General features: G+C 50.5%; 1 protein-coding gene across 9 annotated transcripts in view; it reads right to left on the bottom strand.

The window, feature by feature from the left end:
- Positions 1-15,609, bottom strand: part of SETD5 (SET domain containing 5) — a 313,379-nt gene that overhangs the window by 159,736 nt on the left and 138,034 nt on the right. For 6 of the 9 annotated variants that reach the window (XM_069206129.1, XM_069206126.1, XM_069206130.1 and 3 more), the window contains one exon: positions 10-158. In XM_069206129.1, coding sequence (XP_069062230.1) covers positions 10-158 — 149 coding nt within the window. The remainder of the gene's footprint in view (positions 1-9; positions 159-15,609) is intronic. The other 3 variants (XM_069206133.1, XM_069206132.1, XM_069206128.1) reach the window with 1 other exon arrangement.

Here is a 15,609-nt window from a genome sequence, read left to right as displayed (position 1 = left end):
CTGGCTTACTTTTTGAAAAAGTGCCCATTAACTTCAAACTGCTGCCTTAGCATAACTTTTCCTTTATATTCTATGATGAGGGAATCCAATGCCAGGTCCCGGGCTGCTCGAAGTATCTTGCGATGCTTCTGTACTCTAGTCACTCTTCCCAGCTGCAACTGACAAGAAAAAAGATATAACTGAAGAGCTTGGTATGAACACAGTATCTGTGATTAAACAGTGCCAGAACAGACTATAGTAAACACCAAACTACAGTAAAAAAACAAAATAACAAAATAACCCAAGAGGAAATCTGGATGAGTGAATGGAACCAACTGGTTGAAACTTGTGTCACTCGCGCAGAAGAGGGGGAACATGTGTGTAAGGAAATGCCTCCTTGGCATGGTTGCCCCCTGACTTTTTGCCTTTGCTGATGCTATGTTTACAATTGAAAGTGTGCTGAGGCCTGCTAACCAGGCCCCAGCACCAGTGTTCTTTCCCTAACCTGTACTTTTGTATCCACAATTGGCACACCCTGGCATCCAGATAAGTCCCTTGTAACTGGTACTTCTAGTACCAAGGGCCCTGATGCCAAGGAAGGTCTCTAAGGGCTGCAGCATGTCTTATGCCACCTTGGAGACCTCTCACTCAGCACAGACACACTGCTTACCAGCTTGTGTGTGCTAGTGAGGACAAAACGAGTAAGTCGACATGGCACTCCCCTCAGGGTGCCATGCCAGCCTCTCACTGCCTATGCAGTATAGGTAAGGCACCCCTCTAGCAGGCCTTACAGCCCTAAGGCAGGGTGCACTATACCATAGGTGAGGGTACCAGTGCATGAGCATGGTACCCCTACAGTGTCTAAACAAAACCTTAGACATTGTAAGTGCAGGGTAGCCATAAGAGTATATGGTCTGGGAGTCTGTCAAACACGAACTCCACAGCACCATAATGGCTACACTGAAAACTGGGAAGTTTGGTATCAAACTTCTCAGCACAATAAATGCACACTGATGCCAGTGTACATTTTATTGTAAAATACACCACAGAGGGCACCTTAGAGGTGCCCCCTGAAACTTAACCGACTATCTGTGTAGGCTGACTAGTTTTAGCAGCCTGCCACAAACCGAGACATGTTGCTGGCCCCATGGGGAGAGTGCCTTTGTCACTCTGAGGCCAGTAACAAAGCCTGCACTGGGTGGAGATGCTAACACCTCTCCCAGGCAGGAATTGTCACACCTGGCGGTGAGCCTCAAAGGCTCACCTCCTTTGTGCCAACCCAGCAGGACACTCCAGCTAGTGGAGTTGCCCGCCCCCTCCGGCCAGGCCCCACTTTTGGCGGCAAGGCCGGAGAAAATAATGAGAAAAACAAGGAGGAGTCACTGGCCAGTCAGGACAGCCCCTAAGGTGTCCTGAGCTGAGGTGACTCTAACTTTTAGAAATCCTCCATCTTGCAGATGGAGGATTCCCCCAATAGGGTTAGGATTGTGACCCCCTCCCCTTGGGAGGAGGCACAAAGAGGGTGTACCCACCCTCAGGGCTAGTAGCCATTGGCTACTAACCCCCCAGACCTAAACACGCCCTTAAATTTAGTATTTAAGGGCTACCCTGAACCCTAGAAAATTAGATTCCTGCAACTACAAGAAGAAGGACTGCCTAGCTGAAAACCCCTGCAGAGGAAGACCAGAAGACGACAACTGCCTTGGCTCCAGAAACTCACCGGCCTGTCTCCTGCCTTCCAAAGATCCTGCTCCAGCGACGCCTTCCAAAGGGACCAGCGACCTCGACATCCTCTGAGGACTGCCCCTGCTTCGAAAAGACAAGAAACTCCCGAGGACAGCGGACCTGCTCCAAGAAAAGCTGCAACTTTGTTTCCAGCAGCTTTAAAGAACCCTGCAAGCTCCCCGCAAGAAGCGTGAGACTTGCAACACTGCACCCGGCGACCCCGACTCGGCTGGTGGCGATCCAACACCTCAGGAGGGACCCCAGGACTACTCTGATACTGTGAGTACCAAAACCTGTCCCCCCTGAGCCCCCACAGCGCCGCCTGCAGAGGGAATCCCGAGGCTTCCCCTGACCGCGACTCTTTGAACCTAAAGTCCCGACGCCTGGGAGAGACCCTGCACCCGCAGCCCCCAGGACCTGAAGGACCGGACTTTCACTGGAGAAGTGACCCCCAGGAGTCCCTCTCCCTTGCCCAAGTGGAGGTTTCCCCGAGGAACCCCCCCCTTGCCTGCCTGCAGCGCTGAAGAGATCCCGAGATCTCTCATAGACTAACATTGCGAACCCGACGCTTGTTTCTACACTGCACCCGGCCGCCCCCGCGCCGCTGAGGGTGAAATTTCTGTGTGGACTTGTGTCCCCCCCGGTGCCCTACAAAACCCCCCTGGTCTGCCCTCCGAAGACGCGGGTACTTACCTGCAAGCAGACCGGAACCGGGGCACCCCCTTCTCTCCATTCTAGCCTATGTGTTTTGGGCACCACTTTGAACTCTGCACCTAACCGGCCCTGAGCTGCTGGTGTGGTGACTTTGGGGTTGCTCTGAACCCCCAACGGTGGGCTACCTTGGACCAAGAACTGAACCCTGTAAGTGTCTTACTTACCTGGTAAAACTAACAAATACTTACCTCCCCTAGGAACTGTGAAAATTGCACTAAGTGTCCACTTTTAAAACAGCTATTTGTGAATAACTTGAAAAGTATACATGCAATTTTGATGATTTGAAGTTCCTAAAGTACTTACCTGCAATACCTTTCGAATGAGCTATTACATGTAGAATTTGAACCTGTGGTTCTTAAAATAAACTAAGAAAAGATATTTTTCTATATAAAAACCTATTGGCTGGATTTGTCTCTGAGTGTGTGTACCTCATTTATTGTCTATGTGTATGTACAACAAATGCTTAACACTACTCCTTGGATAAGCCTACTGCTCGACCACACTACCACAAAATAGAGCATTAGTATTATCTCTTTTTACCACTATTTTACCTCTAAGGGGAACCCTTGGACTCTGTGCATGCTATTCCTTACTTTGAAATAGCACCTACAGAGCCAACGTCCTACAATGTGCACAAAAAGAAACAAGTTACTTACCATGAACCTGAGTGTAGGAAGTTGGCTCTGTATGTGCTATTTCAAAGTAAGGAATAGCATGCACAGAGTCCAAGGGTTCCCCTTAGAGGTAAAATAGTGGTAGAAATAGATAATACTAATGCTCTATGTAATATCTCATTCGAAAGGTATTGCAGGTAAGTACTTTAGGAACTTCAAATCATCAAAATTGCATGTATACTTTTCAAGTTATTCACAAATAGCTGTTTTAAAAGTGGACACTTAGTGCAATTTTCACAGTTCCTAGGGGAGGTAAGTATTTGTTAGGTTAACCAGGTAAGTAAGACACTTACAGGGCTTAGTTCTTGGTCCAAGGTAGCCCACCGTTGGGGGTTCAGAGCAACCCCAAAGTCACCACACCAGCAGCTCAGGGCCGGTCAGGTGCAGAGTTCAAAGTGGTGCCCAAAACACATAGGCTAGAATGGAGAGAAGGGGGTGCCCCGGTTCCGGTCTGCTTGCAGGTAAGTACCCGCGTCTTCGGAGGGCAGACCAGGGGGGTTTTGTAGGGCACCGGGGGGGACACAAGCCCACACAGAAATTTCACCCTCAGCAGCGCGGGGGCGGCCGGGTGCAGTGTAGACACAAGCGTCGGGTTTGTAGTGTTAGTCTATGGGAGATCTCGGGATCTCTTCAGCGCTGCAGGCAGGCAAGGGGGGGATTCCTCGGGGAAACCTCCACTTGGGCAAGGGAGAGGGACTCCTGGGGGTCACTTCTCCAGTGAAAGTCCGGTCCTTCAGGTCCTGGGGGCTGCGGGTGCAGGGTCTCTCCCAGGCATCGGGACTTTAGGTTCAAAGAGTCGCGGTCAGGGGAAGCCTCGGGATTCCCTCTGCAGGCGGCGCTGTGGGGGCTCAGGGGGGACAGGTTTTGGTACTCACAGTATCAGAGTAGTCCTGGGGTCCCTCCTGAGGTGTTGGATCGCCACCAGCCGAGTCGGGGTCGCCGGGTGCAGTGTTGCAAGTCTCACGCTTCTTGCGGGGAGCTTGCAGGGTTCTTTAAAGCTGCTGGAAACAAAGTTGCAGCTTTTCTTGGAGCAGGTCCGCTGTCCTCGGGAGTTTCTTGTCTTTTCGAAGCAGGGGCAGTCCTCAGAGGATGTCGAGGTCGCTGGTCCCTTTGGAAGGCGTCGCTGGAGCAGGATCTTTGGAAGGCAGGAGACAGGCCGGTGAGTTTCTGGAGCCAAGGCAGTTGTCGTCTGTAAAGAAATGGCTCCCTGTTGCAGTTACCCCCCACTTTTTGCCTGATACTGATGCTGACTTGACTGAGAAGAGTGCTGGGACCCTGCTAACCAGGCCCCAGCACCAGTGTTCCTTCACCTAAAATGTACCATTGTATCCACAATTGGCACACCCTGGCATTCAGATAAGTCCCTTGTAACTGGTACTTCTAGTACCAAGGGCCCTGATGCCAAGGAAGGTCTCTAAGGGCTGCAGCATGTCTTATGCCACCCTGGAGACCTCTCACTCAGCACAGACACACTGCTTGCCAGCTTGTGTGTGCAAGTGAGGACAAAACAAGTAAGTCGACATGGCACTCCCCTCAGGGTGCCATGCCAGCCTCTCACTGCCTATGCAGTATAGGTAAGCCACCCCTCTAGCAGGCCTTACAGCCCTAAGGCAGGGTGCACTATACCATAGGTGAGGGTACCAGTGCATGAGCATGGTACCCCTACAGTGTCTAAACAAAACCTTAGACATTGTAAGTGCAGGGTAGCCATAAGAGTATATGGTCTGGGAGTCTGTCAAACACGAACTCCACAGCACCATAATGGCTACACTGAAAACTGGGAAGTTTGGTATCAAACTTCTCAGCACAATAAATGCACACTGATGCCAGTGTACATTTTATTGTAAAATACACCACAGAGGGCACCTTAGAGGTGCCCCCTGAAACTTAACCGACTGTCTGTGTAGGCTGACTAGTTCCAGCAGCCTGCCACACCAGAGACATGTTGCTGGCCCCATGGGGAGAGTGCCTTTGTCACTCTGAGGCCAGTAACAAAGCCTGCACTGGGTGGAGATGCTAACACCTCCCCCAGGCAGGAGCTGTAACACCTGGCGGTGAGCCTCAAAGGCTCACCCCTTTGTCACAGCCCAGCAGGGCACTCCAGCTTAGTGGAGTTGCCCGCCCCCTCCGGCCACGGCCCCCACTTTTGGCGGCAAGGCTGGAGGGAACAAAGAAAGCAACAAGGAGGAGTCACTGGCCAGTCAGGACAGCCCCTAAGGTGTCCTGAGCTGAGGTGACTCTGACTTTTAGAAATCCTCCATCTTGCAGATGGAGGATTCCCCCAATAGGGTTAGGATTGTGACCCCCTCCCCTTGGGAGGAGGCACAAAGAGGGTGTACCCACCCTCAGGGCTAGTAGCCATTGGCTACTAACCCCCCAGACCTAAACACGCCCTTAAATTTAGTATTTAAGGGCTACCCTGAACCCTAGAAAATCAGATTCCTGCAACTACAAGAAGAAGGACTGCCTAGCTGAAAACCCCTGCAGAGGAAGACCAGAAGACGACAACTGCCTTGGCTCCAGAAACTCACCGGCCTGTCTCCTGCCTTCCAAAGATCCTGCTCCAGCGACGCCTTCCAAAGGGACCAGCGACCTCGACATCCTCTGAGGACTGCCCCTGCTTCGAAAAGACAAGAAACTCCCGAGGACAGCGGACCTGCTCCAAGAAAAGCTGCAACTTTGTTTCCAGCAGCTTTAAAGATCCCTGCAAGCTCCCCGCAAGAAGCGTGAGACTTGCAACACTGCACCCGGCGACCCCGACTCGGCTGGTGGCGATCCAACACCTCAGGAGGGACCCCAGGACTACTCTGATACTGTGAGTACCAAAACCTGTCCCCCCTGAGCCCCCACAGCGCCGCCTGCAGAGGGAATCCCGAGGCTTCCCCTGACCGCGACTCTTTGAACCTAAAGTCCCGACACCTGGGAGAGACCCTGCACCCGCAGCCCCCAGGACCTGAAGGACCGGACTTTCACTGGAGAAGTGACCCCCAGGAGTCCCTCTCCCTTGCCCAAGTGGAGGTTTCCCCGAGGAACCCCCCCCTTGCCTGCCTGCAGCGCTGAAGAGATCCCGAGATCTCTCATAGACTAACATTGCGAACCCGATGCTGGTTTCTACACTGCACCCGGCCGCCCCCGCGCCGCTGAGGGTGAAATTTCTGTGTGGACTTGTGTCCCCCCCGGTGCCCTACAAAACCCCCCTGGTCTGCCCTCCAAAGACGCGGGTACTTACCTGCAAGCAGACCGGAACCGGGGCACCCCCTTCTCTCCATTCTAGCCTATGTGTTTTGGGCACCACTTTGAACTCTGCACCTGACCGGCCCTGAGCTGCTGGTGTGGTGACTTTGGGGTTGCTCTGAACCCCCAACGGTGGGCTACCTTGGACCAAGAACTGAACCCTGTAAGTGTCTTACTTACCGGGTAAAACTAACAAAAACTTACCTCCCCCAGGAACTGTGAAAATTGCACTGTGTCCACTTTTAAAACAGCTATTTGTCAATAACTTGAAAAGTATACATGCAATTTTTATGATTTAAAGTTCCTAAAGTACTTACCTGCAATACCTTTCAAATGAGATATTACATGTAGAATTTGAACCTGTGGTTCTTAAAATAAACTAAGAAAAGATATTTTTCTATAACAAAACCTATTGGCTGGATTTGTCTCTGAGTGTGTGTACCTCATTTATTGTCTATGTGTATGTACAACAAATGCTTAACACTACTCCTTGGATAAGCCTACTGCTCGACCACACTACCACAAACTAGAGCATTAGTATTATCTATTTTTACCACTATTTTACCTCTAAGGGGAACCCTTGGACTCTGTGCATGCTATTCCTTACTTTGAAATAGCACATACAGAGCCAACTTCCTACATTGGTGGATCAGCGGTGGGGTACAAGACTTTGCATTTGCTGGACTACTCAGCCAATACCTGATCACACGACAAATTCCAAAATTGTCATTAGAAATTGATTTTTGCAATTTGAAAAGTTTTCTAAATTCTTAAAAGACCTGCTAGGGCCTTGTGTTAGATCCTGTTTAGCATTTCTTTTTAGAGTTTAAAAGTTTGTAAAAGTTTGAATTAGATTCTAGAACCAGTTGTAGATTTTTAAAAAGTATTCCAACTTTTAGAAGCAAAATGTCTAGCACAGATGTGACTGTGGTGGAACTCGACACCACACCTTACCTCCATCTTAAGATGAGGGAGCTAAGGTCACTCTGTAAAATAAAGAAAATAACAATGGGCCCCAAACCTACCAAAATACAGCTCCAGGAGCTTTTGGCAGAGTTTGAAAAGGCCAACCCCTCTGAGGGTGGCAACTCAGAGGAAGAGGATAGTGACTTGGAGGAAAATTCCCCCCTACCAGTCCTATCTAGGGAGAACAGGGTCCCTCAAACCCTGACTCCAAAAATAATAGTCAGAGATGCTGGTTCCCTCACAGGAGAGACCAACACCTCTGAAATCACTGAGGATAACTCCAGTGAAGATGACCCCCTGTTAGCCAGGATGGTCAAAAGATTGGCTTTGGAAAAGCAGCTCCTAGCCATAGAAAGGGAAAGAAAAGAGATGGGCCTAGGTCCCATCGATGGTGGCAGCAACTTAAATAGGGTCAGAGATTCTCCTGACATCCTAAAAATCCCCAAAGGGATTGTAACAAAATATGAAGATGGTGATGACATCACCAAATGGTTCACAGCTTTTGAGAGGGCTTGTGTAACCAGAAAAGTAAACAGATCTCACTGGGGTGCTCTCCTTTGGGAAATGTTCACTGGAAAGTGTAGGGATAGACTCCTCACACTCTCTGGAAAAGATGCAGAATCTTATGACCTCATGAAGGGTACCCTGATTGAGGGCTTTGGATTCTCCACTGAGGAGTATAGAATTAGATTCAGGGGGGCTCAAAAATCCTCGAGCCAGACCTGGGTTGATTTTGTAGACTACTCAGTAAAAACACTAGATGGTTGGTTAACTGGAAATGAAGTGTGTGACTATGTTGGGCTTTATAATTTGTTTATGAAAGAACACATTTTAAGTAACTGCTTCAATGAAAAGTTGCATCAGTATCTGGTAGACCTAGGTCCAATTTCTCCCCAAGAATTGGGAAAGAAGGCAGACCACTGGGTCAAGACTAGGGTAACCAAAACTTCCACTGGGGGTGACCAAAAGAAAGGGGTTACAAAAACTCCCCAGGAGAAAGTGGGTGACACTAGAAACAAAGAAAAAGAGTCCTCTGTAGGCCCCCAAAAACCAGAACAGGTGGGTGGGCCCCAAGACACAACCCAAAACAAAGGTGGGTACCAGGGTAAGAACTGGGATGCCAATAAGGCATGGTGCCACAACTGTAAACAGTCTGGGCACCACACCAAGGACAACTCTTGTCCCAAAAACAAACCCCAGAACAAAATTCCAGGGGTAACCAGTGTAGCCATGGGAGATGACTCCTCAGATGAGGAGGTCTTCATAGCCTTCAACTGGAAACAGGGCCCAACAGGTGAGTTGGAGATTCCAGAGGGAAGTAGACACTTCCACCACCTACTGGTGAATGGAATCCCAACCACTGCCCTGAGAGACACTTGTGCCAGTCACACTATTGTGCATGACAGGCTGGTGCTCTCAAACCAGTACATCCCAGGTGAGACTGCCAGGGTAAGAGTTAGCCTAGACAGGGTCACTAAGAGGCCTGTGGCTTTAGTACCCATAGAAGTGGGTGGCACTCTTAGCTGGAGAAGGGTAGTAGTCAGTACAGACCTCCCCCTTGATTGTCTCCTTGGAAATGACTACCCAGAGGTTAGTCAGAGCCCAAGAGAGGAACTGGTCCAGTGCCAGTCCTCTCCCAAGGATTCTGGAAGTCCTGCCTCTGCAGTAAATGCAAGCAGGCCCCAGAAGAAGAAGAAAAGAAAACAGAGTAGGAAGGGTGGACAACCTTTAGCCAAGGTTACAGCAAGCCAAGGAGATTCTGCTCCAGTAGGGGAGAACTCCAAAAATGGCCCTGATAAAGTCCAACCTGACCCACAAGAAGTCCTGGCTAGTCAGGCAACTGTTAAACCTGAGTGGGTGGCTCCTCAGCTAACAGAAGAAAGAGTGGAAGAAGGGTGTTTACTACAAGATGTGGTAACCCCCCACTCTAATACAGCAGACAGGCAACCTGAACCCAAAGAGGCCTGTAACTTAGCCCCTTCCCTTTTAGGTGAAGAGCTAAAGGTGTGGTTCTGGGCACTGACAGCTGTCAGTGGCCTCTGCTGGGTGTTAGCCTTTATGGCTGCACTATCCTTAGCATGGTGGTCTGACCCCATGCCAAATAGCAAGTTAGGCCCCCTGACCCTATTGGTCATGGTGGGGTTACTCAAGCTCTGGGTAACCTCTATGGGTAAGCTAGGGGTAACCCTGGCCAAGATAAGGTTAGCAGAGGTGGATACCTCTAAGACCAAAACAGAAAGAATGGGTGGAGACATTGAAGAGGCAGACAAGAGGCAATTCAGACTAGGTCCTATCACTGTGGAAGTAGGTCAGTTCCCCAAAGGGAATGACCTGAACAGAAGGATGTAAGGCAGAGTAGGCCCTGCAACTAACCAGCCTATTTCTCCTACTCTTCCTCGCCTGACAGACTAGGAAGACTCTCCCAGCTTGGGCTGAGTCTCCTGGCCTGTGGGCTGGGGGGGGCTTGTGTAAAGAAATGGCTCCCTGTTGCAGTTACCCCCCACTTTTTGCCTGATACTGATGCTGACTTGACTGAGAAGAGTGCTGGGACCCTGCTAACCAGGCCCCAGCACCAGTGTTCCTTCACCTAAAATGTACCATTGTATCCACAATTGGCACACCCTGGCATTCAGATAAGTCCCTTGTAACTGGTACTTCTAGTACCAAGGGCCCTGATGCCAAGGAAGGTCTCTAAGGGCTGCAGCATGTCTTATGCCACCCTGGAGACCTCTCACTCAGCACAGACACACTGCTTGCCAGCTTGTGTGTGCAAGTGAGGACAAAACAAGTAAGTCGACATGGCACTCCCCTCAGGGTGCCATGCCAGCCTCTCACTGCCTATGCAGTATAGGTAAGCCACCCCTCTAGCAGGCCTTACAGCCCTAAGGCAGGGTGCACTATACCATAGGTGAGGGTACCAGTGCATGAGCATGGTACCCCTACAGTGTCTAAACAAAACCTTAGACATTGTAAGTGCAGGGTAGCCATAAGAGTATATGGTCTGGGAGTCTGTCAAACACGAACTCCACAGCACCATAATGGCTACACTGAAAACTGGGAAGTTTGGTATCAAACTTCTCAGCACAATAAATGCACACTGATGCCAGTGTACATTTTATTGTAAAATACACCACAGAGGGCACCTTAGAGGTGCCCCCTGAAACTTAACCGACTGTCTGTGTAGGCTGACTAGTTCCAGCAGCCTGCCACACCAGAGACATGTTGCTGGCCCCATGGGGAGAGTGCCTTTGTCACTCTGAGGCCAGTAACAAAGCCTGCACTGGGTGGAGATGCTAACACCTCCCCCAGGCAGGAGCTGTAACACCTGGCGGTGAGCCTCAAAGGCTCACCCCTTTGTCACAGCCCAGCAGGGCACTCCAGCTTAGTGGAGTTGCCCGCCCCCTCCGGCCACGGCCCCCACTTTTGGCGGCAAGGCTGGAGGGAACAAAGAAAGCAACAAGGAGGAGTCACTGGCCAGTCAGGACAGCCCCTAAGGTGTCCTGAGCTGAGGTGACTCTGACTTTTAGAAATCCTCCATCTTGCAGATGGAGGATTCCCCCAATAGGGTTAGGATTGTGACCCCCTCCCCTTGGGAGGAGGCACAAAGAGGGTGTACCCACCCTCAGGGCTAGTAGCCATTGGCTACTAACCCCCCAGACCTAAACACGCCCTTAAATTTAGTATTTAAGGGCTACCCTGAACCCTAGAAAATCAGATTCCTGCAACTACAAGAAGAAGGACTGCCTAGCTGAAAACCCCTGCAGAGGAAGACCAGAAGACGACAACTGCCTTGGCTCCAGAAACTCACCGGCCTGTCTCCTGCCTTCCAAAGATCCTGCTCCAGCGACGCCTTCCAAAGGGACCAGCGACCTCGACATCCTCTGAGGACTGCCCCTGCTTCGAAAAGACAAGAAACTCCCGAGGACAGCGGACCTGCTCCAAGAAAAGCTGCAACTTTGTTTCCAGCAGCTTTAAAGATCCCTGCAAGCTCCCCGCAAGAAGCGTGAGACTTGCAACACTGCACCCGGCGACCCCGACTCGGCTGGTGGCGATCCAACACCTCAGGAGGGACCCCAGGACTACTCTGATACTGTGAGTACCAAAACCTGTCCCCCCTGAGCCCCCACAGCGCCGCCTGCAGAGGGAATCCCGAGGCTTCCCCTGACCGCGACTCTTTGAACCTAAAGTCCCGACACCTGGGAGAGACCCTGCACCCGCAGCCCCCAGGACCTGAAGGACCGGACTTTCACTGGAGAAGTGACCCCCAGGAGTCCCTCTCCCTTGCCCAAGTGGAGGTTTCCCCGAGGAACCCCCCCCTTGCCTGCCTGCAGCGCTGAAGAGATCCCGAGATCTCTCATAGACTAACATTGCGAACCCGATGCTGGTTTCTACACTGCACCCGGCCGCCCCCGCGCCGCTGAGGGTGAAATTTCTGTGTGGACTTGTGTCCCCCCCGGTGCCCTACAAAACCCCCCTGGTCTGCCCTCCAAAGACGCGGGTACTTACCTGCAAGCAGACCGGAACCGGGGCACCCCCTTCTCTCCATTCTAGCCTATGTGTTTTGGGCACCACTTTGAACTCTGCACCTGACCGGCCCTGAGCTGCTGGTGTGGTGACTTTGGGGTTGCTCTGAACCCCCAACGGTGGGCTACCTTGGACCAAGAACTGAACCCTGTAAGTGTCTTACTTACCGGGTAAAACTAACAAAAACTTACCTCCCCCAGGAACTGTGAAAATTGCACTGTGTCCACTTTTAAAACAGCTATTTGTCAATAACTTGAAAAGTATACATGCAATTTTTATGATTTAAAGTTCCTAAAGTACTTACCTGCAATACCTTTCAAATGAGATATTACATGTAGAATTTGAACCTGTGGTTCTTAAAATAAACTAAGAAAAGATATTTTTCTATAACAAAACCTATTGGCTGGATTTGTCTCTGAGTGTGTGTACCTCATTTATTGTCTATGTGTATGTACAACAAATGCTTAACACTACTCCTTGGATAAGCCTACTGCTCGACCACACTACCACAAACTAGAGCATTAGTATTATCTATTTTTACCACTATTTTACCTCTAAGGGGAACCCTTGGACTCTGTGCATGCTATTCCTTACTTTGAAATAGCACATACAGAGCCAACTTCCTACATCGTCTTCTGGTCTTCCTCTGCAGGGGTTTTCAGCTAGGCAGTCCTTCTTCTTGTAGTTGCAGGAATCTAATTTTCTAGGGTTCAGGGTAGCCCTTAAATACCAAATTTAAGGGCGTGTTTAGGTCTGGGGGGTTAGTAGCCAATGGCTACTAGCCCTGAGGGTGGGTACACCCTCTTTGTGCCTCCTCCCAAGGGGAGGGGGTCACAATCCTAACCCTATTGGGGGAATCCTCCATCTGCAAGATGGAGGATTTCTAAAAGTTAGAGTCACTTCAGCTCAGGACACCTTAGGGGCTGTCCTGACTGGCCAGTGACTCCTCCTTGTTTTTCTCATTATTTTCTCCGGCCTTGCCGCCAAAAGTGGGGCCTGGCCGGAGGGGGCGGGCAACTCCACTAGCTGGAGTGTCCTGCTGGGTTGGCACAAAGGAGGTGAGCCTTTGAGGCTCACCGCCAGGTGTGACAATTCCTGCCTGGGGGAGGTGTTAGCATCTCCACCCAGTGCAGGCTTTGTTACTGGCCTCAGAGTGACAAAGGCACTCTCCCCATGGGGCCAGCAACATGTCTCGGTTTGTGGCAGGCTGCTAAAACTAGTCAGCCTACACAGATAGTCGGTTAAGTTTCAGGGGGCACCTCTAAGGTGCCCTCTGGGGTGTATTTTACAATAAAATGTACACTGGCATCAGTGTGCATTTATTGTGCTGAGAAGTTTGATACCAAACTTCCCAGTTTTCAGTGTAGCCATTATGGTGCTGTGGAGTACGTGTTTGACAAACTCCCAGACCATATACTCTTATGGCTACCCTGCACTTACAATGTCTAAGGTTTTGTTTAGACACTGTAGGGGTACCATGCTCATGCACTGGTACCCTCACCTATGGTATAGTGCACCCTGCCTTAGGGCTGTAAGGCCTGCTAGAGGGGTGTCTTACCTATACTGCATAGGCAGTGAGAGGCTGGCATGGCACCCTGAGGGGAGTGCCATGTCGACTTACTCGTTTTGTCCTCACTAGCACACACAAGCTGGCAAGCAGTGTGTCTGTGCTGAGTGAGAGGTCTCCAGGGTGGCATAATACATGCTGCAGCCCTTAGAGACCTTCCTTGGCATCAGGGCCCTTGGTACTAGAAGTACCAGTTACAAGGGACTTATCTGAATGCCAGGGTGTGCCAATTGTGGATACAATGGTACATTTTAGGTGAAGGAACACTGGTGCTGGGGCCTGGTTAGCAGGGTCCCAGCACACTTCTCAGTCAAGTCGGCATCAGTATCAGGCAAAAAGTGGGGGGGTAACTGCAACAGGGAGCCATTTCTTTACACAAGCCCCCCCCAGCCCACAGGCCAGGAGACTCAGCCCAAGCTGGGAGAGTCTTCCTAGTCTGTCAGGCGAGGAAGAGTAGGAGAAATAGGCTGGTTAGTTGCAGGGCCTACTCTGCCTTACATCCTTCTGTTCAGGTCATTCCCTTTGGGGAACTGACCCACTTCCACAGTGATAGGACCTAGTCTGAATTGCCTCTTGTCTGCCTCTTCAATGTCTCCACCCATTCTTTTTATTTTGGGTTTAGAGGTATCCACCTCTGCTAATCTTATCTTAGCCAGGGTCATCCCTAGCTTACCCAAAGAGGTTACCCAGAGCTGGAGTAACCCCACCATGACCAACAGGGTCAGGGGGCCTAACTTGCTATTTGGCATGGGGTCTGACCACCATGCCAAGGATAGTGCAGCCATAAAGGCTAACACCCAGCAGAGGCCACTGACAGCTGTCAGTGCCCAGAACCACACCTTTAGCTCTTCACCTACAAGGGAAGGGGCTAAGTTACAGGCTTCTTTGGGTTCAGGGTGCCTGTCTGCTGTATTAGAGTGGGGGGTTACCACATCTTGTAGTAAACACCCTTCTTCCACTCTTTCTTCTGTTAGCTGAGGAGCCACCCACTCAGGTTTAACAGTTGCCTGACTAGCCAGGACTTCTTGTGGGTCAGGTTGGACTTTATCAGGGCCATTTTTGGAGTTCTCCCCTACTGGAGCAGAATCTCCTTGGCTTGCTGTAACCTTGGCTAAAGGTTGTCCCCCCTTCCTACTCTGTTTTCTTTTCTTCTTCTTCTGGGGCCTGCTTGCATTTACTGCAGAGGCAGGACTTCCAGAATCCTTGGGAGAGGACTGGCACTGGACCAGTTCCTCTCTTGAGCTCTGACTAACCTCTGGGTAGTCATTTCCAAGGAGACAATCAAGGGGGAGGTCTGTACTGACTACTACCCTTCTCCAGCTAAGAGTGCCACCCACTTCTATGGGCACTAAAGCCACAGGCCTCTTAGTGACCCTGTCTAGGCTAACTCTTACCCTGGCAGTCTCACCTGGGATGTACTGGTTTGAGAGCACCAGCCTGTCATGCACAATAGTGTGACTGGCACAAGTGTCTCTCAGGGCAGTGGTTGGGATTCCATTCACCAGTAGGTGGTGGAAGTGTCTGCTTCCCTCTGGAATCTCCAACTCACCTGTTGGGCCCTGTTTCCAGTTGAAGGCTAGGAAGACCTCCTCATCTGAGGAGTCATCTCCCATGGCTACACTGGTTACCCCAGGAATTTTGTTCTGGGGTTTGTTTTTGGGACAAGAAGTGTCCTTGGTGTGGTGCCCAGACTGTTTACAGTTGTGGCACCATGTCTTAGTGGCATCCCAGTTCTTACCCTGGTACCCACCTTTGTTTTGGGTTGTGTCCTGGGGCCCACCCACCTGTTCTGGTTTTTGGGGGCCTACAGAGGACTCTTTTTCTTGGTTTCTAGTGTTACCCACTTTCTCCTGGGGAGTTTTTGTAACCCCTTTCTTTTGGTCACCCCCAGTGGAAGTTTTGGTTACCCTAGTCTTGACCCAGTGGTCTGCCTTCTTTCCCAATTCTTGGGGAGAAATTGGACCTAGGTCTACCAGATACTGATGCAACTTTTCATTGAAGCAGTTACTTAAAATGTGTTCTTTCATAAACAAATTATAAAGCCCAACATAGTCACACACTTCATTTCCAGTTAACCAACCATCTAGTGTTTTTACTGAGTAGTCTACAAAATCAACCCAGGTCTGGCTCGAGGATTTTTGAGCCCCCCTGAACCTAATTCTATACTCCTCAGTGGAGAATCCAAAGCCCTCAATCAGGGTACCCTTCATGAGGTCATAAGATTCT

This window comes from Pleurodeles waltl, chromosome 9 (assembly GCF_031143425.1).
Source record: "Pleurodeles waltl isolate 20211129_DDA chromosome 9, aPleWal1.hap1.20221129, whole genome shotgun sequence".
Lineage (NCBI taxonomy): Eukaryota > Metazoa > Chordata > Amphibia > Caudata > Salamandridae > Pleurodeles > Pleurodeles waltl.
This window is presented reverse-complemented; position numbering and strand designations above follow the sequence as displayed.